This window comes from Crocuta crocuta, unplaced genomic scaffold (assembly GCF_008692635.1).
Source record: "Crocuta crocuta isolate KB4526 unplaced genomic scaffold, BGI_CrCroc_1.0 scaffold108, whole genome shotgun sequence".
NCBI lineage: Eukaryota > Metazoa > Chordata > Mammalia > Carnivora > Hyaenidae > Crocuta > Crocuta crocuta.
Window position 1 is genome coordinate 8,580,447 of NW_027532825.1, and position 22,327 is coordinate 8,602,773.

The following is a 22,327-nucleotide window of genomic DNA, read 5'->3' on the forward strand; positions in this document are numbered from 1 at the left end:
GAGCAACTGGGACCTTGGCCACATTCCGAGAACTGGAAATTACCTAAGGACTTGACGTGTTGCCTAAAAACATACCAGAAGCAAGACGTTATGGTTACATCAGGTAAAAGAAGCAAAAGTAACAGGTTTGGGAGTAAACTGCACTCCTGACAATGATGAAGAAGAGAAAGGAGGTGTTTTTCCTATGAGCCAAGTAGACCATCAGCAGAGCAGAACTCACTCAGATAAAAGGAATTCTATGGAGCGCGTGGGTGGCTCAGCAGGACTTCAGCTCAGGTCATGATCTCACAGTTCATGGGTTTAAGACCCAGTTCGGTTCGAGCTCCATGCTAGGCTTTGCACTAACAGCAGGGAGCCTGCTTTGAGTTCTCTGTCTCCCTGTTTCTCTGCCCCTCCCCACTCATGTTCCCATTCTCTCTCTCTCTCTTCCCCTCCCTCTTTCTTTCAAAAAAAAAAATGTAAAAGGAATTCTACCCACGAGGGCTGCCTATAGGACCATGTGACCTGAATGGATAGTCTCTGCATAAAGAGCACCACGATGAGACAGGGACTGGAGGGGAAGAGCTACAGTCTGAGGTCTCAGGATCCTCTTCAGGGGAACAGAAGTATCCAGCACTGGGCTCCAACCACACCAGTCAACTGAAGGCTTTTTGCGTGCTCACTAACTCAGTTCCCTTGCCGTAAGAGGGCCTGACTCGGAAGAATTACACACAGCAGCTAGCAATATGGAAGAGAATCATGGAAGAATGAAGAAAGTATCACCTTCCATCTCTCTCTCTCTCTTTCCCTCTCTCTTTCTCTCTCTCTCTCTCTCTCTCTCTCTCTCTCCAGGGTTCCAAAGACAGGCCCAAGTTGGGGAAAGGGAACAGCCATAAATTCCACAGGAGTCTTAAGTTATGATTTTAGATTGAGCTGGACTTTTAATATTTTACATGAAACAACCAGGAAAAACATCTATAGGACTTGCCTGGGATGTCATCCATGAGCAATGAAAATGAGTCAAGACTGCAGGTTGCAGAGGTAAAGTGGGAGAGAATAAAGTTTCTGCTTATACTCCGCTGAGTCCAACTTGAACAACACATCTGTTATATGTGTGAGGGTAAAAATAAGTATTTAAAGATAAAAAGGTTATTCCCTTTGGGGATAAAATAAAGGCATAAAATCCCTTTCTGGAGCCAGTCCACATCTACAGACAAAATATAATCTCAGTGCTCAGCTTTATGGGCTGTGTTTTGAAATCTTGTATTTATGTGCTAAGTTTCTCTTCCCCTGCAGAGATGGTGTCATTATTTGTTTAAATAACGAGTTTGGTATGAAATGGTAAATATGTCAAACCACACTTTTGCTGGGGATCACTGACTATAAAGTTGGACAGATGGCCACAATACTCTGAATTTCTGGAGGAAAAAACACTTCCTGAGAGGACAGGGTGCAACTGAGACATTCATAATTCAGAACAGTAGTTTCCAATTATTTTGACTATAAGGGCCCCTTTAATGTCGTATCCATATTGATGATTTATCCAATCTACAAATGATGCTTACTGCCATGTGAATGCCATGGGAACTAAACTGGACTACAGTTTTTAGAGGTGGAAAAAAAAAAACTTGCCCATTGTTATTCCATTTGACTTAATTCTGAGTCTTTCTCATCTTTCCTTCCTTCCCTTCTTTCTCCCATCCTCCCCTCCCTCATCCACTCCTCCCCCATCTCCTTCTTTCCTTCTTTATCCCCCCTTCAAAATTTTGGTGGATTTACAGTCCAGGCAGGCTTCTAATTATTCTTTTAAAGAGATGTGGTTATGCAGTGAATATGCAGAAAATGATGAGAATATATATATATATATATATATATATATATATATATATACACACACACACACACACACAGACTAACTCACTCAGGAAGAATCCAACCACAGCACTGTTTGTTTTGTGTTGCTGTTGCCATGATATGAATGTTGGATGCAGTTGCAGATGATTTGCCTTATCCATTTGGGCTCACCCCTCTCGGCTATCAACTCTGAAGCACTATGGAAGCATGGTGATTTCTTCAGCAATCTACAGAAATTTCATCATAATAACTACTCTCTGAAACATGAACTTTATTTCAACATCCAATTTTTTGTCACTTTTCTGAACAGCTTCATGAAAATATAATTTATACAGCATTAAATCCACCCACCATAAGTACATAAATCAATAGAGTTTTACAACCATCGCCACAGTCTAAAAAGTCTCCTCATGCTCATTTGCAGTTAATCCCCTGCTCGCAGCTCCAGCCTCAGGCAACCACTGATCTGCTTTCCAGCTTATAAATTTGTCTTTCCTTCGCCATTTCACGTCAATGGAATCAGACAATACCTAGTCTTTCACATCTGGCCTTTTTCACGCAGCTTGATGTTTTCTGAGGTTCATCCATGCTGTAGTATGAATCAGTACTACACTCCTTTCGACAGCCGAGTGGATCATGCTCTTTATCGTAGGTCTCAAGCCCTAGCCAAAGCCAAAGCTCATGTCGCTTTTCTCCTGTCCTTCTTTCGTGAACTAATATGGTTACCATAGATTTTGAACGTTGACCTGTCCTGCATTCCTGGGATGAATCCCACTCGATTGTGATGTATTTTCATTTTATACACTGCTGGATTCAATCTGTTCATATTTTGTGGAGAATTTTTGCTTCCTTGCTCATGAGGGACATTGGTCTTTGGTTTTCTTTTCTTGAAATGTCTTTAGTTTGGAATCAGGGTAATGCTGGCCTCATGAAATGAGTCTGGAAGTATTCCCTCCTTTTCTATTTTCTGGAAGGTAGAACTGATAGCACTTCTTACTTAGTGTTTGGTAGAATTCACCATGAAACTATCTGGGCCTGAAGTTTTCTTTTCTAAAGGGTTTTTAACTAAAAATTTAATGTCTCTAATAGATACAGCACAATTCGCATTCTTTTCTCTTGAGTGAGTTTGGTATTTTGTGTCTTTTAAGGCTTTACTCTATTTCATCTCAACTTTTTAATTGTGGGCATAGAGTTATTTGTAATATTCTGTTGATATCCTTTCAATGCCTCTGTTGTCAGAGGAGTGATGGCCCTTCTTTCATTCCTGACACTGGTTAACTTTGTATCTTCTCTCTTTTTATCTTGGTCAGTATGACTACAAGTTTACCAGTTGTGTTTTGTTTTTGTTTTTTTTGAGTACAGTTGACACACAATGGTACATTAGCTTTAGGTGTACAGCATAGTGATTCAACGTCTCTACACAAGTGTCGCTACCTTCTGTCACCATGCAATGCTATTACAATAGTGTTGACTATTTTCCTTATGCTGTGCCTTTTATTCCCATGACTTATTCGTTGCATAACTGGAAGCCCGTATCTCCCACTCCCCTTCACCTATTTTGCTCATTTCCCCACTCCTGGCAACCATCAGTTTGTCCTCTGCATTTCTAGGTCTGATTCTGCTTTTTGTTTCTTTATTCATTTGTTTTGTTTTTTAGACTCCACATATGAGTGAAATCTATGGTGTTTGTCTTTCCCAGATTTATTTCACTTAGCATCCATGATATCATAAATGGCAGAGCTCATCCTTTTTTATGGCTGTGTAATTCAATGTCCAATGTTTATAATGAAGTTCCTTGGTGACTTAATCAGTATTTGATTTCTACTTATTTTAAAGATTATTTTTAATGTAATTTGGAACATACCCCTCTACTGCTTGACTCTTTCCCATTAGTCCATGGCACTTGCACCCTTATATAGTGTCTTGTCAACATTCTGGTTATTTTTGGTATTTCAAGCGCATTGGCATTCTCTTAGGCCTTTAAAGGTATCTTGGTCCTTCCTACCTCAGGGCCTTTGCATATGGTTATTATCGCTGCCTGAATTGCTCCTCCCCTTCATCCTTGAATGGCTGGCTCTTACTCATATTTTAGGTCTACTAAATGATAACTCCCCAGAAAGGCCTTTTCTGACCATACCATTTACACTATGCATCCCTTCCTTTATTAATATCTGTCACAGTACCTTGTTTGATTCTTTCATAACAACACAATTTATTAGCACATGCCATAGTATTTTTTTTAACTTCCTCATAAAATGTCTCTAACACTAGGCTGTAAGCTCCTTAAAGGCAGAAATCATGTCAGCATCGTTCACCCTGTACACTCAACACCTCAACACAGCCAGGCAGCACAGAAGCTCAAGAAATATGCATTGGAGGGGCACCTGGGTAGCTCAGTCAGTTGCACAGCCGACTCTTGATTTCAGCTTGGATTGTAATCTCAGGGCCATGGGATCAAGCCCCACATCCGGCTCCATGCTGGGTGTGGAGCCTACTTGAGTTCTCTCTCTCTCTCTCTCTCTCTCTCTCTCTCTCCCTCTCTCTCTCTCACTAGCTCTTTCCCTCACCAAAATTAAAATAAATTTTTAAAAAGCAATATGAGTGGGAGGAGGAAGACAGAAGAAAGGAAGGGAGGGAATTATTTGGGCATTTCTGGATCTTTTGTGTCAAACATAAAAGGGTAAACAGAATAACAAATACACATGCTTATTTGGCAAACAGGTTGAAGTCTTGTGTCTTGTGGCCCTTCCCTGTTGCATATCCCTTCCTCTCCAGTTGCCAGGGGTAATCATTCCCTTAAAGTTACTATTTTCACTACCATGCATGTCTTTATATTTTAACCACATTTAAGTGAATTACTAAATATATATATATACAATTTTTATTATTTTTAACTCTGCATAATAGCATCATCCTGCATATCAGCTTTTGTAACTTGCTTTCTTCACTGAATTTTATGTTTGGAAAATTCATCTAATTCATTGTATGCTGTTCCAGCTTATTCTTTCCACTGCTTAATAGTATCCCATTATATTACACATTTATCCATTTTCCCAGTGAAATACACTTCACCTCATATTTTCACCTGTTGGCTATTACAGACAATGCTGCTGTGAACATTCTCCATGTCCCCTCATGCACATATTCAAGATCTTCTATAGGCTCATACCTAAAGGTGGAACTGGAGATCATCGGGTAGACATGGACAATCTCAAAAGAGCTTGCCAAATTGTTTCCAACACAGATATCGTTTTCCAACATGGCTATCAGTCATCCAGCAATGTTCATGGATTCCTCTGCCTTATCCACACTTGGTAGTGTCAGACTTTTAAATGTCTGCCAATCTCTTCAGTGTGAAATGGAATATTATTTCTGTTTTCATTTGCATTGGTCTAAAAGCAACTGAGCCTGAGTAACTTTTTATAGCCAGTCGGGTTTCCTTTTCTAGAGATTGCCCATTTTTCTGCTGAATTGTTTCTTTTTTCTATTTGATTTTAAGGAATTTTTAATATATTATGGTTATTAAACCTTTGTCAGTCATCTTCCAAGGGCCTGTGACTCATCTTCTTGCTTTTATATGGTGGCTTTTGATGCACAAAAGTTTTCATTTTAATAAATAGTGAAGTTTGTCAATCTTTTCCTTTGTAGTTTATACTTTTCATATGTTGTCTACAAAATTCTTCTCTCCCCTAAGGTCATAAAGATGTTTGTTTTCCTATAGTTTTCTAAAAGTTTTTAAGTTTTACTCTTTCTATTTGGTGTATAAATTGACCTGGAACATTATTTTATTATACAGAATAAACTAAGGTTTATTCAATTTTTATCTTTCCCCATAAGGATAACCAATGTTCTACCATCAATTATTGTATATTCTATTCTTTAATGATTTATAGTATAAACCCTAAGAAAAGACATGTTTCCATATATATGCCCACATATTTTCAAGCTCTCTATTCTGTTCCATTGGTGCATTTCTTTATCCTTGTACTAATACCATACCATCTTATTATCATGGGTTGCATGTCTTTATATCTAAAAGGGCAAATCTGCCTACCACGTTCTTCCTTAAAACTGTCTGAACTATTCTTAGCTTAAAAGTAGAGCCCTCGGACTTTTTCTATTTAAAATTTAAAAATGGGTCTAAATCTCTAAAATATTCTCTCTGATATGAGTCCTGAGGTCCCTCTTGAGTACCCATCCCCAAGTGAATTCTGAAATCNCTGGCTAACTCAGTAGAGCTTGCAACTCTTGATCTCAGGTTTGTGAGTTCAAGCCCCATGATGGGTATAGAGATTACTTAAAAATAAAATCTTGAGCTTCTGCACAGCCAAGGAAACAACCCGGAAAATTAATAGGCAACNTAAAAAAATAAATAAATAAATAAAAATAAAATCTTGAAAGAAAAAAAAGAAGATGACACTGGGGAATTCACAAAAATCAAAAGGGACTTTGCAAACCCCTTTCCAAAAAATAATAATTCATTAAAGGTCAAACACAGTGTTCCTACCACAAAATCAGTCTAGTCAATAATATAATGTAATGTTTATCCTTCTAGGAAGAAAAGAGTAATGAAGCTGATAATAAGAGAGTAAATATTTTAAAATGTGGTAGAGAGGATTTTTACTGCTAAATTTTTATAATTAATAACATGCTCAGAAGATACAAAGGAAAGTAGGTACAACCTAAAATTAAAGTATTAAGGAAAATATTACACTTCTAAAAGTATACAGGCGTAGAGAATTGTCACTTAAAAAAACTTTAAAAAATATAAATATGTCCTTTCAGAGATTTTCTCTACCCGCTGGTACAAAGGTAACACTAGTTTTCTCAAAAAGGAATTCCCAGTGACTTATAGCTTTTTAAACACTGCCCCCTAATGTTCACACTCTGAAATGACAGGAGGACCTCGCTAACAAAAATACTCCGGTCCCTCCTCTCTTGTCTAGCATTTCTGTCCTGCAGACCCGGTCTCACAGACTGAGGCAATCTCAACCACACAACTATCAAAGTGCATTCAAGTAAACCTCACAACCATTCTAAGATTACTCTCATCAGCAATAAGGCCAACATGTGAGTGAGAACTGATTATTTGGGCTTGGACAGCACTGACAGAACAGCAATGCCCCTGGGAAACATCAGGAAAGTCTAGGATCCCATCATAACATGTGCAACTTTAGACTGATCTAATCAGTCTTATTAAAAAATATCAAAACAAACACTGATTACCAAGAATATCGAACTTTAAAAAAAAAGAGAGATGGCCCTTACTTTATATACACACAAATTCATGACTCATAAATGACCTCTGCTTCCAAAAGAATCTGTGGAAATTGACTCCCTGAGCAAACTTGTTCATGACTTCCACCACTGCAAATATGATTAACAACAAATGAAAGAGAAGAGCAAGGATATGTTATTCTCAAGTCAAGCTGGTCAGTGTCTCGTGGTCGCAAAGTCCATGCCATTACTTACCAGTGATATATGTCTAAGTTTGGAAAGCATATGGGCACTTCACATTCAGTCAGCAGGCCTGGGCTTTAACCCATCTGCCATTAAACAGCTGTGTGACCAGAGGTCCCTTAGACGTTCTGGACCTGTCTCTTTATCAGGAAACAAAGGAGAATGAACTATATGGATGTCATTCTAATGATTGTCAGGAGATGGGGATGTAAAGGATTATAGAATTATGGAAGGTGTTCTTTCAGACCCCAACTGCCTCTCCCCATCACTTCCTTATTCCCCCATCCATATCACTGAACAGCATATGAAATCCCCATTCCCCTCATAGCTGAGAACTTCTGAATTCTATATTTTATCCCCAAGGCTCTCTGCCCACTAAAATGTTAATACAGGATCTGAGACCTGGGCGAAAACACAGAGATTCTCTAATCACAAGCCCAGGCCCAGAAGAACTCTTGGCTGTAACCAGAGTTAGTTACAGTATGTGGAATTCTGAGAATCCCCACATGGATTAGCATTTTGTTAGGCTGGGGGATGTGACAAAATACATTATTATTCCCAATCTTTACCCCTCTTGGAATCCACGCCTTGCCATGTGACTCCATGGTTCCTGCCACGTAGAGTAGAATATATTTCAACCATGCACTGGTAGTGGCCTTTGGTCATATAACTTGCCTTGGCCAAAGGAATGTAAGCAAATTATATGTGGGCACATACTTTAAATATGCTTGTGAAGCTGGGCTTGTTCTCTCTACGCTTGCCTTTCACTATGAGAAGACGCATTCGGTAGCCACTAGTCCAAGGATTATAAGAGACATGGAGAACAGGCCAGGCCTCAACCTAAAACTTACAGCCCAGTCTAACCAGTATAGATCAGCTGAATCTCAGCCAACCCAAATTCATGGAAATGAGAAATACTTACTGTCAAACGAGATTCTGCATTTACTAATTACATAGCATTTTTAGGATAACAGGATAATTCAGAAGATAAAATTTTACCTATTTTAATAATTCAGAGCTCAACATTTCCATTGGACTGTGATAATTTAGGGAAAAATCTTTCCTTATCTCTGACACATGTAAATATTGACATACAGATACAAAAATGAAAGTGTGATTACAGGTCTATAAAACAGTACATCTAAGAAAGAGCCAGACCTAGTGGCAGAGTCATCTACTATGTACAGACTCCGTCTCTCATGCTGATTCAGTAGAGAAGTTAATGATCATTGGGCCCTGCATCCTCTCTAAAATAATATCAGCCAAACATTGCAGTAAGAGCCTAATTTATATGAATATAACACCACAAGATTATGCTGTGAAAAGCACTATTTACACTAAAGTAATATGTCACAGTCAAAGTATTACTGTATCCCAATCGACCCAAATGCATAGAAACAGGAGGATCTTGGTTATTACAACTTTACGACTAACAGATATTTTTAGTCCTGTCACTCTTCAACTCCCTCTACCATGACTACCCTAATTCACGCCACCAACATCTCCAGCCTGGACAAGTTTAATAGCTTCACATCTGTTTTTCCACTTCTACCCTTGTCTTCTACAGCCTATTCTCAACACAGTAGCTAAGCTCATCCTTTAAAAAACAAAAAAATGTCAGATCATACCATTCTTCTGTGCAAAACACTCCATTAGCGTATACACTTATTCAAAATAAAAGCCCAATTCCTTAAATAAGAGTCACCCTCACCTCTTCATGATCATGCTAACCAACATCTCCCTGATTTTCTTCTGATTACACTTCCCTTTGGCTCACTCTGCCTCACCCATCCTTGCTGGTCCTCAAACATGCCCAGCACATTCCTGCCTCAGGTCCTTTACACTTGCTGTTTTCCCTTCCTGAAGCCATCTTTGCCAAAATCTATATGATTCACTCCTTTACTTCATCCAGGTCTCTGCTCAAATGTCACCTTATCAAGGGAAACTTCCCTTACCTGAAAGCATAAAATAACTCCTTCTCACCTCATCCCCCTTGCCTTACTTTATTTCTCTTTTGCCCTTATCACTACTGGGCTCAATTATAAAAAACAAAAACAAAAGATTGTGTTTATTTATTTACTATCTATCTCCCTAACCTATAATGCAAACCTCAATGAAAGCATAAGTATGTGTTATTCAGTGCTATATCCCAGGACCTTAGAATACTGCTTGGCAAATCATAAGCCTGCAGTAAATATTTAGTAGATGAATGAAGACTGAAACTATTATGAAGTTTTCTGACAAAAACTATTAATGTAACTTGGAATTTTGAGAGCCACGTCTCTATATTGCTTCCCTAATTATTAGTTAATTGCTTATAAAATAAGAAAACTTAACTAATATAATGACTTTTTTCCTTTGGACCTAAAACACACACACACACACACACACACACACACACACACCATTAACCAGCTAAACAATCTGGAAGATTTTATATAAAGCACTCTTTTCCTTCACCTGGCTTAACACTTTTGAATATATTAAAGGGATATGTTGAGCTCCTGTGCTATCTTAAGGCCAATTAATATTTCACCTATAATTCTATGTATTAATTAATAACAGTACTTTGTAAATGTTTATAAAATATCAGCAGAAAAATGGGCAAAAAACTACAGATGTACAGTACAAGAAGAAATTCAAACAGCCAATCAATGCATGAAAATCTTCATTTAGGTTAATGTTCTTTAACGATGAGTTAGGGGGCGAGGGTGAGGGAGAACAAAATCACTTCAGGAAAGCCAACACTAACAAGAGGTTTCTTACACAGATAACTGGAACATCTACTCACTGGGGAGACTGTAGGGTACAGATACCTGTGATGGAGCAATAGATGATGTGAGGAGCAATCTTGTCTATATCTTCATATCCTAGGCCCATTGCAGACAGTTTGCCAGGGACATAGTTTTCCACAAACACATCACAAACAGCTGCAAGCTGAAGAAAGAGGTGAAGATGAGTCAGACTTCTTCAGGGACCTTCCAGACTTTCAACAAGCCCCCACATGACACAATTCTAATTTCAGTAAACACAGTTGATCCTCACTTTGTAAAAGTCCAGAAAAACCACAGGAAAAGTAGAATTACAAAGTAGAATTAAATAAACATAAAGGCTCTGGTCAATGACTTGAGGTATTACTGCCAATAAAACAATGGCCATTAAAATATTTGGTAAATACTGTGGCGTTATGTGGATTCTGCTTATGTTAAATGTAAGAAATATCCAGGTTACGTGGCCCCAACATATTCTCAGAAGTTTCAGTAGGAAAGCTAAATATATGTATTAAAATATATTAAAAACATCTTCTAAACCCTTTACAAAAAACTAAATATGACGTTTCTCACTACTCTCCACAGTCACTATGTAATACTCCTCATTATAACCTGAACATATAGGTGTTTAATACATGTAAACATGATTCACAAATGTCTTCATACTTTTCAGATGCTTCCTTTCCAAAGAGTTCTAATTGTATTTAATGAATCATTTGAATATATATGTGTGTGTATATATATATATATACTTATACACACACACACATATATATGTGTATATATGTGTATATATATATATATATATATATATNGATTCTCAGATCATGGCAAACAGAATTAGAATTAGAATTGCTCCACCAGCAAGCCAGCCAGGTGCCCCTATTACAGTAATTCTTGAACATATCCAAGTGTCTAATAACTATTCAACAATTATGTAATTGCCATGTTGCCATAGATTTAAATATATCCACACATACAAACTAATGTAATAGAATACGACCCTAAAGAAAAGATGGGCAAACTGGGGGGGAGGGGGGGGTGGGCATAGAGGAGGACACTTATGGGCATGAGCACTGAGTGTTATGNCAGGCCACATACATTCCCTGTCAGATATTCTTCTTTATTTTCCTTTAGCAATCTTTAAAAATGTATAATCCATTCTTAGTTCTTAGTCCAAGGGCCATACAGAAACAAACCTGATCTGCCCACATTATCTACAAACCTCTGCTCTAGATTAAAAACATGGAATTAGCATCAACTTTAGATGGAAACACGTAAATAAATTGAATGCCTGTCTGTTACTGTGTCACAGAGTTTGGAATATATACATGGAATTGTCAGACTTAACAAAATTTGGAGGGGAGAGGATCTCAGGAAACATCTCAAGGAAATAAGCTGTCATCCTCCAGAGCTCCTGAAGCAGCGGCACCAGAGGCCAGGTGAACACTTCTCTGGAGAGGAATGATAATATATTAAGATATAGGACAGAGATAGAAAGGTTGAAGTATGCACTCCAAATCTCAAGCCATATAGGCATCGTTCCAAATTTCAGGTACCAATTAACATTTGAGCTGCTTGTAAGCAACTCCATGCAGGGAGAGTCCCAATAAAGATACACTTACTTATTTTTTTTTTAATTTTTTTAATTTTTTTAATGTTTTATTTATTTCTGAGAGAGAGACAGCATGAGCAGGGGAGGGTCACAGAGAGGGAAATACAGAATCTGAAGACAGGCTCCAGGCTCTGAGCTGGCTGTCAGCACAGAGCCCGACACGGGGCTCAAACCCACGAACCATGAGATCATGACCTGAGCCAAAGTCGGACGCTTCACTGACTGAGCCACCCAGGCGCCCCTAGACGCACTTACTTATTTATTGTTAATGATTCTACCAAGTACTGCTTGCTTAGGGATTTGGAGGAAGGGGGGATGTTTGTATTAAATAAAACAAAAAGGTACACTTTAATTTATTGCACAAGTTTTTCTGAGCCTCTATTTACTATTGACAAGATACTCCTGCAGGCTGCAAAGAAAACAAACTACATCAAACACAGCTAGGCTTCTACACTGGTCATCTCTTGTTGCATATATTCTGCATGGACCACTATATAGCACTTTATGCAAATAACATTTAATGAATTATTTAATTTTTAAAAACCTTGTGTGGGTTCCTCAAGAAGTTAAACACAGAATTACCATATGACCCAGCAACGCCACTCCTAGGTATATACTCAAAAGAACTAAAATCAGGGATCTGAACAGATACTTGTACGCCAGTGTTCAAGGCAGCACTATTATTTGCAATAGCCAAAAGGTAGAAATAATCCAAGTGTCCATCAGCAGACAAATGTATCCATCCTTAAAGTGGAATATTAGTCATTAAAAAAGAATGAAGTTCTGCTACATGCTAGAACATAGACAAACCTTCAAAACATTATGCTAAGTGAGGGGCACCTGGATGACTTAGTTGGTTAAGCATCCAACTTCTGCTCAGGTTATGATCTCACAGTACATGAGTTTGAGCCCCGCATCAGGCTCTGGCTGACAGCCCCAAGCCTGGAGCCTGCTTGAGATTCTGTCTCCCTCTCTCTGCTCCTCCACCACTCTGTCTCTCTCTCTTTCTCTCTCAAAATTAAACAAACATTAAAACACAATTTTAAATGGGCGCCTGGTTGGCTCAGCGGGTTAAGCGTCCGACTTCAGCTCAGGTCATGATCTTGCAGTTCGTGAATTTGAGCCCTGCATTGGGCTCTGTGCTGACAGCTCAGAGCCTAGAGCCTGCTTCAGATTCTGTGTGTGTCTTTCTCTCTGTTTCTCCCCCTCTCACACTCTGTCTCTCTCCCTCAAAAATAAATAAATAAAAACTTTTCAAAAAATTATGCTAAGTGAAATTAATCAGACATGAAAATAAAAAAAATATTGTATAATTTCACTTATATAAAATACTCACAATAGGCAAATCCATAGAGACACAAAGTAGATGAGAGATTATCAGGGGCTGGAGGGAGTGGGAAGTGGAGTTATTAGTTAATGGATACAGTTTCTGTCTGGGGTGATGTAACAGTTTAGAAATAGATAGCAGTGGGGCACCTGAATGGCTCAGTTGGTTAAGCATCTGACTCTTGATTTTGGTTCAGATCATAATCTCATGGTTCGTGAGTTCAAGCCCCACATCGGGCTCTGCACTGACAGCTTCAGAGCCTGCTTGAGATTCTCTCTCTCCCTCTCTCTGTCTCTCTTCCCTTCCCCTGCTCACTCTCTATCTCTTTATCTCAAAATAAATAAAACATTTAAAAAAAATAGTAGTGCTGATGGCACAACATTATGAATATATTAATGCCACTGAACTATGTACTTAAAAATGGTTAAAATGGAAATTTTTATGTTCTATATATTTTACCACAATAAAAAATGTTTAACTATGCAAAGTATTTGTATTTTTAGACTTCTAAGGCATTCTAAAGCATATCTCAATCTACATAAAGTATCCAGATGGACTACAAATTCACTATTTCAATAAGACAAGGAAATAAATATAATGAGTAAGTTATTTTAATAGAAAAGCATTAAAAATATTTTAAGCAACAAAAAAAGCAGATTGAAAAACAATATACATGGTACTATTTCATGTTTTGGGGGAAAATGAGTATACAAGGATTTAAAGAGATTGGATATTATATACTAAAATATTAATTTTCTTTGCATGAACTTATATTATTTCTTGTGACATGAAAAAGAATTGTTAACTAAAAAGAGCTGTGCTCAGAGTACCATGTAGTCTGGTTCTACAACATTATAAGAAAAATACAGAAAAGTTGAGTTTAAGAGCTAAACATTCCTACTAATAAAGATTCACAGTAGTTTATTATGATTACCCAAGAAATCAATATGTATACATTTTGATATTTATTAAGAAACACCCCTAGAAAAGTTTATAGGGCAGAAATTATTCCTTTCTCCATTTTATAAATATTTATTGTAAAATATGTACTAGCCACTTACTAGATACTGATTCCAAGTTGTTCTGTCATTGACCATATTCTCTCTCCGTCCCTGTTTTAGGATATTCACCCATTTCAAGATTATGTCTGTTTCCTACAGCTTTAGCTAATCATTCGTAAATATTCTAAGAGAATAATGCAAAAATCAGAGCCATCAGAAATGAGCTCCACTCTAACTACAAGTATTACATGTGACAGTTGCCTCAGTGGGGACCAAATGTTCACTGCATTTCCCAGAAACAATGATATGCCAGGAAATAAAGGGAGAAAAGAAGATTGGTTCCCAGTTTTACTGGTATCATCACCTCTTCCTCATCTAAGTGCTCACAAATCATCTAAAAAAATCTATTCTAGAATCTGGCCCAGAATAAAAAGCAAGCACAATTTTGTATGAGTTAGAGAACCTACTATCTTTTTACTTTCTGAAAGGGGATTTAAAAAAAAATTCTTCTGTCTAGTCACAGAGTAAATAAGAACTAAAGTTAATTTGAAATATGGAGTATCTAGGGGCACCTAGGTGGCTCAGTCGGTTGAGTGTCCAGCTTCGGCTCAGGTGATCTCTCGGTTCGTGAGTTCGATTCCCATTTTGGGGGCTCTGTGCTGACAGCTCGGAGCCTGGAGCCTGCTTCAGAATCTGTGACTCCCTCTCTCTCTGCCCATCCCCTACTCATGGTCTGTCTCTGTCTCTCAAAAACTAAAAAATGTTAAGAAAAATTTTTTTAAATATGGAGTATCTAATTCTTTATTAGATATAATTTAAAAACAGCCTAGAGATCAGAAATAGAGAAAGTGACAACAATAGTTTAGCCACATTTTTATGAATAAAGAAACCATAAAGTAATCTTTTAAGTGTTATATTAAAGAATATACTTGCTAGTAAGAAATTGTATTCTGAAAGATTTAAGTGCAAAGCTTCATGATATCTCACTTTAAAATAGCTCAAACACACACGCACACACACACATACACATAGATAGGAATATATATATAAATGAGCAAATATAGCAAAATATTAAAATTATTACATCTAGGATAGGGTTATTGAAAGTTCATTATACTATTCTTTCAACTCTTCTCTACATTTGAATTTTTCATGATGAAACGCTGAAAGAAAATAAAAGCCATGACATTGGGGCACCTCGGTGGCTTAGTCAGTTAAGCGTCCAACTTTTGCTTAGGTCATGATCTCACGGTTCGTGGGTTCGAGCCCCGCGTCGGGCTCTATGTTGACTGCCAGCTCAGAGCCTGGAGCCTGTTTCAGAGTCTGTGACTCCCTCTCTCTCTGACCCTCCCCTGCTCACGCTGTCTCTCTCTCTCTCCTAGAAATAAATTTTTTTAAAAAATTTTAAAAAAGAAAAGAAGAGCCATGACATTGCTCTATGGAGCATTATCTGCACACAATATGGATATTGTGACTGCTGACTAGAATTATTTGAAATATAAATGATGGGTTAGAAAGTTATCAAATCATATTGCCATGAAATACCAGGCTCTGCATAGATTTTCTAGGCAGAGTTTTGTTTTCTGCACAAGCTGTTTTTGGTTAGCTGCGTACAAAGGAGTCATATTTTTTGGAGCTCTCATGTATCCAGCTGATTGGTTTGTAAGCTCCTTTGGAACCATTTCTGTAACTAAACACATTATGTTAGCAATCATAGCCACCACGGTCTGTATACAGAGGTTGTTTTGCTATTCTTAAGCTAAAAGAGAAATTCATGCCAGAGAGATGAAAAAGACTAAGCAAAAGATAATTTTTCCCCTAGGCAATAAGATACATAACATGAATGGTACAACCAGCAATGGACATGAATAATATCCCCATACAATCTATTTAAGCTTACTATGAGTTGAAATGTACTTTATTATTATCAATCAGATATGAAGAGGAATCAAGCCCATGATGAAGTTTATTTAATGTTGTTACAGTATGGAAGAAGGCTGGCAAGATCCAAGGGGAATGAGAAGCAAGTCCTGGAGATTCATTTTTCTTTGGTCAGAATTACACACGCCCAAAATACTCAAATGTACATTTATGTCTTAGTAGCAAGAGTTATAAACTCTATCTAATACTGCCCTAAGCTCTAATTGAGAAGCTCTAATGAAATTGCAAAGTATGGGATCAATCAAATCTGAAACCTTGGCTATTGAGGATAAAATATCAGAATGCTCTGAAATAGAAGCAAATTAGCAGGAGCTATGAACACCGAAGATGAAACTAAGAGACAGAACAGAAAGAAGAATTGAGGCAAGAACAATTTCCTAAAACAAAATTAAATAAAATCAACTAACCACTGAAAAGAAGATAAAAATGGTCTGAGAATGAAGACAATGGGAATTGGGTCCAAAGTGAGAGTAGGCCATTGCAGAAAAAATAGAGCAGGGCAACAACAATGGAGAAAATTTAGAAAAATCAAACTAAGGTTCAACTGGAAAAAGAAAACAAAAACAAACAAACATAAGTTATACTGTAGAAAAGATATGTGGAAATAAGGCAGTAAGGTCAGGGCAATTACCACACCTTGTGTTCAAGACATATCTAGTAAACAAAAATTCTATATTTGTTGGATTGACCCATGAGAACCAAAGTGGATGATCACTGATTCTAATCTTAATGATTAAAAGAAGGTATCTTTCGATCAGCCAGATAGATAAGGAAAGTAGCAGGAGAGCAATGATGTCAAAGCTAATGCTTTGATATGAAACAAATTTGGGGATTTGGTTCTCTCCACTAGGTTAGATTTTAAACTTTAACAAAAACGGCAAGCAAGTTTTATCTCACGTGATGAATCCAATGTCATGTGCATCAAGAACAATAATAATAGCTAATACTTAATGAGTACTACGATGGCAGACACTCTTCTATACATTTACACATATCAACTCAATTCTAACAACAACCTTCACAAGTAGGTACTATTATTATCCCCATTTTACTGGTAAGGAATGAGGGGCAAAAAGATGTTAACTAAAGGGCGCCTGGGTGGCTCAGTCGGGTAAGCTTCCAACTCTTGATTTCAGCCCAGGTCATGATCTCACAAACGTGAGATCAAGCCCCACATCAGGCTCTGTGCTGAGCATGAAGCCTACTTGGGATTCTCTCTCTCTCACCTTCTCTCTCTGTCCCTTCCCTGCTTATTCTCTCTAAATAAACAAACAAACATTAAAAAAAAAAAAAAAGATGTTAAATAACAACCAAAAAATAAACTTAAGTAACCTACGGCAGCCACATAGCTAGTAATTAGAGAAGGCAGGATTTGAATCTCAGCACTGGAACACTAAGGTGTGCACCCACCATCACACAATCTTGCCTCTCGAGAAAAGATGCTCAGATTAGGTCTGGATACTTTAGCCATCTAATAAGGGTTAGAAAAAGCTTGAGCTTTCCTGTGATGTGACCCGGGTTCAAATTCCAGCTCTTCCCTTTACTAGCTATGTGATCTTTGGAGCATCACTTGAGCCCCATGAGAATCATTTCCCTCCTGTGAAAATGAGGATTCTAATACTTCATTTACAAATAAAATTCTGAGGATTTGAGGAGATACTGTAAGGAAAGTGCCCAAGCCTAAGATCTGATGTGGAGTAGGGATTCAGTCAATAGTAGTTAGTATTAACTGAACACTTACACAGTGTAGAGAAACATTATACACAACACACAAGAAATTATAAAGCAAATTTTACTTACAATAAAAGTAAAGTTAAATTCCCAAATGGCATTTACAGCAAAATTAGAGATTGCCAATGAAATAAAGTTTTAAAACACTTTTACTCTGATGTTCAAATCCCCAATTACAACACAAGTGATAAGATGCCTTCCATAGAGCATACTGTACCTCTTTAACGATTTTCACCCCTCTTGGATCCTTGATATTAACAGCTATACTCTAAAAATTAAAATATATGTATTAAAATAGTATCATAAGTATTTTTCATATTACTGACAGTTCAATAAGGGAGCCACCCATAGCATAGAGTCTCCTCTTAAAACAAATGTATTTTCCTCATGAAAGAATATTTAAATTATCTTTACTGATTTTATTTGCAATGTAGATTTGTTAGGATGATAGCAAGCACATAACCTCTGGGTTGGGAGTTCTCTCTTGTCCAGCAAGAAAGTAGGACATAGGATTAAAAATGCAAGAGAGGCTAATATCTGGAGGAGACAAGAGCCCCAAGTGAGATTCCTTACTCTGTTTTTATTAGGATCAGAAGGCTTACAAACATGGCGATGGACATGCACAAAGAGACAATGAAATCATGAACATTAACTCACTGGTGTGAGGGAAAGGGGGTTTTGATGATATGCGGTGTTAGGGGTTTGGATCAATAGAAAACCAAATCCTTGCACGGGGACATGAGGCCCCACCTGTTTACCTAAACTGGCCTAGGAGACAAGAAATACAGAGCATCCTACCTCTAGGTCAACAAGGCACCTTTCCTTTGCTAATTAGCTCCACTCTGGACAACTGCACCCTGCAGTGGTCTACAGCCCTATTTACCTGTTTACCTAATTTGGTCCTTCCTTCCTGTGAAAGCAGCTTTCTGCTGTTGTATTAAGTTGGAGGGCATTTCCACCCTGAATACCTAATCTGGTTTACCTCATCTTGGGAGTTTTCATCCTGAGATTCCCTATTCCTATGTATACCATTGTCCTATACTGGGGGCCTTTGCCCCGTTTACCTAATCCTATTACCTAATCTTGTTTACCCAAACTTGGGTGTGTACATCCTATGGCTTTCTAATTCTTTATGCCTTGTTAACCCATCAGTGCAAGCTCAGAGAATTCCTAACCTTACTCCCCACAAGCAAGGATTATAGAAAAAAATTTTCAAACAGTAATACCAAGTGTTAAGCAATGAGCAATCTCCAAAAGAATGAAATGTAAAGAATCAAATGATTTCTTTCTCTAATAAAATTATCCCCATTATAAACCATTATAATTTCTCACAAAATATTTTTTAAGTTAGTCGAGAAGGAACATTAGTTTTAAACAAAACTCTATTGTTTCTATTTGGTAACTGATGAATGAATACAATTTCATCTTATTTGAAATATTATTTATATATACAAAAAAGGGTAGAAATGAATGAGCCAAGGGAAATATCTGAAGTTCTGTTAATACAAGAAAATTACACAAAAACCAAAGAAAGAAATATTCTTACTTTTTTATTTCGATTAACACTGAGAAAATAAGTACTTTCGGTCCCCACAAAAGGTGGCCCCCAAGTTCGTGTATCATCACCAGCTCCTGCAAATAATAGTATGTGCTATTAATCTTTACCTCTGAAACATCATGAGACATTCAAATCAACCCATCATATACATTCACAGGTGCCTAAACAAAATCAGCTCAATTCAGTGGAATTGGCAATCTAGAGGGGCCATCAGAAATTGCTGGAACTGTCCAAACTCTACCTGCTCATGTTAATAACAAAATCCTTTCATATCATCTTTCGCTAGAATCCACCCCTAAAAGTCAAAATCCAGAAAGAAATATCCTACTAGCAGTCTTTAGATTTAATAAATGCAAATTTGAAAGAATCATTCTCAATTTCTGACAAGAAAGTTGGTTAGTTCTTTCTGTGTTCCTTGGCATTAAACATAAAAAAATGGTGAGTCTGCAAAAGATTTTTGTTAAATATTATGTAAACAAGAATAATGGTAAGTGAGATTTTATACTAAAATGCTATCTTAAGAACAATGATAAATAAAATAAATCTATAAATCTCTGGGAAATCCCAGAAATAAACCCAAGCATATATGGTCAACTAATATTAATGACTTAAATAAAATCAACTAACCACTGAAGAGAAGATAAAAAGAATGGTCTGAGGATGAAGCAATGGCAATTGGGTCCAAAGTGAGGGTAGGCCATTGCAGAAAAAATAGGGCAGGGCAACAGTAATAGAGAAAAATTTAGAGAAATCAAACTAAGTTTCAATTTGACAAGGGAGCCAAGAACACTTAATGAATAAAAAGTTTTTTCAACAAATGGTGCTGCCATAATTGGATATTCACATGTAAAAGAATGAAACTGAACCCCTATCTTACACCACACATCACTCCCAAAAATTAACTCAAAGAAGGGGCGCCTGGGTGGCTCAGTCGATTAAGTGTCCAACGTCAGCTCGGATCATGATCTCGGGATTCGTGAGGTGGAGGCCTGCATCAGGCTCTGTGCTGACAGCCTCGAGCCTAGAGCCTGCTTCAGTTTCAGTGTCTCCTGCTCTCTCTGCCCCTCCTCCACTCGTGCCCTATTTCTCTCTTTCTCTCAAAAATGAATATTAAAACAATGTTTTAAATTAACTCAAAATGAGTTAGCTGAGTTAAATGAGTTCAAGACTTAACTGTAAGACCTAAATCCATGAAACTCCTAGAAGAAAACAAAGTCCCTTGACATGAGTCTTGGTTAATGATTCTTTTGGATTTGACACCAAAGGCCCAAGCAACAAAATCTAAAATAAACAAGTGAGACTACATCAAACTGAGAAGCTTCTGCACAGCAAAAGAAACCATTTCACTTCGTTGAAGTGAAAAGAAAACTTACACAATGGGAAAAACATATTTGCAAACCATGTAGCTCATAACAGGTTTATACCCAAACATCTAAAGAACTCACACAAGTCAATAGCAAAAAACACAAATAACCCAATTAAAAAATGGGTAAAGGGGGACACCTGGGTAGCTCAGTCAGTTAAGTGACAGACTGCAGCTCAGGTCATGATCTCATGGTGCCTGGGTTCAAGCCCCATGTGGAGCCTGCTTGGGATTCTCTCTCCCTCTCTCTCTGTCTCTCTCTCTCTCTCTCTGCCCCTTTCCAACTCAGGTTTTCTCTCTCTCTCTCAAGATAAAATAAATAGGGGTGCCTGGGTGGCTCAGTTGGTTATCCATCAATCCATCAGACTTCAGCTCAGGTCATGATATCACGGTTCCTGAGTTCGAGCCCCCCCATCCAGTGAGTTGGAGCCCTGCACTGGGGTGAGCATGAGCCCTGCTTCGGGTAAGTTCCACTTCTCTCTCTCTCTCCCTCTCACTCTTTCTCTCTATCTCAAAAATGAATAAACATTAAAAAAAAAATTTAAAAAATAAACCTTAAAAAAAACTGTATTAGTTTGTTTCTATGTCTTAAAGGGAGCAATAGCTTTACCTGGTCTTTCCACTTTTATAACTTCTGCTCCAAGATCTCCTAAATTCATAGTAGCAAAAGGTCCCGCCAGAACTCTACAATGTTAACAATGACAAATAATCACCACCTTGAAGATTTTTATGTTAATTCTTTTCTTTCATAGTCCATTAATACAAACAAGCTCATATAATGCTAGTAAGATTTAAAACTGTTAAAACTCTCCAGAATAGCAATTTGACCTTATGTATTAAGACCTTTAAAAAGTATACTGATGCAGTAATTCTACTTCCAGAATTCTATCCTGAGGAAGAAATCCTAAGATTTTCTGAGGCAAAGATCTATGTACAAGGAAGCCTAATTTATAATAGCGAAATATTGGGGGATGAGTAATTAGGTGACAACCATATACTAAAATATCATCTTACATTTGTGTTGAACTTTTAATGACATGGAAAAATACTCAAAATATAACATCTTTCAAGTGTAAATAAAACTATAATTTAAATGTGGTTCTTATTTTTGCTCATAAAAATAATATATAAATGCGCAGATTAGAAAAAATGCACAAATATTATACTAATGATCTCTTAGAATGATGAAATTATACAATTTTTTCTTTTTTGTTCTCTTTTCTCAAATTTTAATAGTAAGCATTAAAACACAAAAAGTGAATTTTTTTGAAAGGGAAAATTCAATCACTGAAACATAGATAAGTCAATACAAACCTTGTTAGATCCAGAATTTTTACACCTTCCAGTGGCTTCATATTGTCAGTATCTGTCAAAACACAGAAAATATTTTAAGAGCATTGATGATGATGCCACTAAGCTTTGAAATGGTTTGTTGTACAGCAACAGATAAACAGATACAATGGCTTTTTGGCAGAGTGATCCTTTAAAAATGTAAAATGTTTGTCATTCCCCTGCTCAGAATCCTCTAATGGCTTTCTACCACACTTAGAATGAAATCCAACACATGAAACGATGCTCAGCATCCCTCCTCATCAGGGAAATACAAATCAAAACCACACTGAGGTACCACCTCACGCCAGTCAGAGTGGCTAAAATGAGCAAATCAGAGAACTCTAGATGCTGGCGAGGATGTGGAGAAACGGGCACCCTCCTACACTGTTGGTGGG

At 37.4% G+C, this 22,327-nt stretch overlaps 1 protein-coding gene across 2 annotated transcripts in view; it reads right to left on the minus strand.

Annotated features, from left to right (window-relative positions):
• Window positions 1-21,963, minus strand: part of SUGCT (succinyl-CoA:glutarate-CoA transferase) — a 707,967-nt gene extending 686,004 nt beyond the window's left edge. For both annotated transcript variants that reach the window (XM_077781125.1, XM_077781124.1), the window contains exons 1-5: window positions 21,915-21,963; window positions 21,211-21,284; window positions 19,226-19,311; window positions 17,897-17,947; window positions 10,110-10,230 (exon numbers count right to left, since the gene is read on the minus strand). In XM_077781125.1, the coding sequence (XP_077637251.1) occupies window positions 10,110-10,230; window positions 17,897-17,947; window positions 19,226-19,311; window positions 21,211-21,284; window positions 21,915-21,955 (373 nt within the window). In that variant the 5' untranslated portion in view covers window positions 21,956-21,963. The remainder of the gene's footprint in view (window positions 1-10,109; window positions 10,231-17,896; window positions 17,948-19,225; window positions 19,312-21,210; window positions 21,285-21,914) is intronic.
• Window positions 21,964-22,327: the final 364 nt, after the last annotated feature.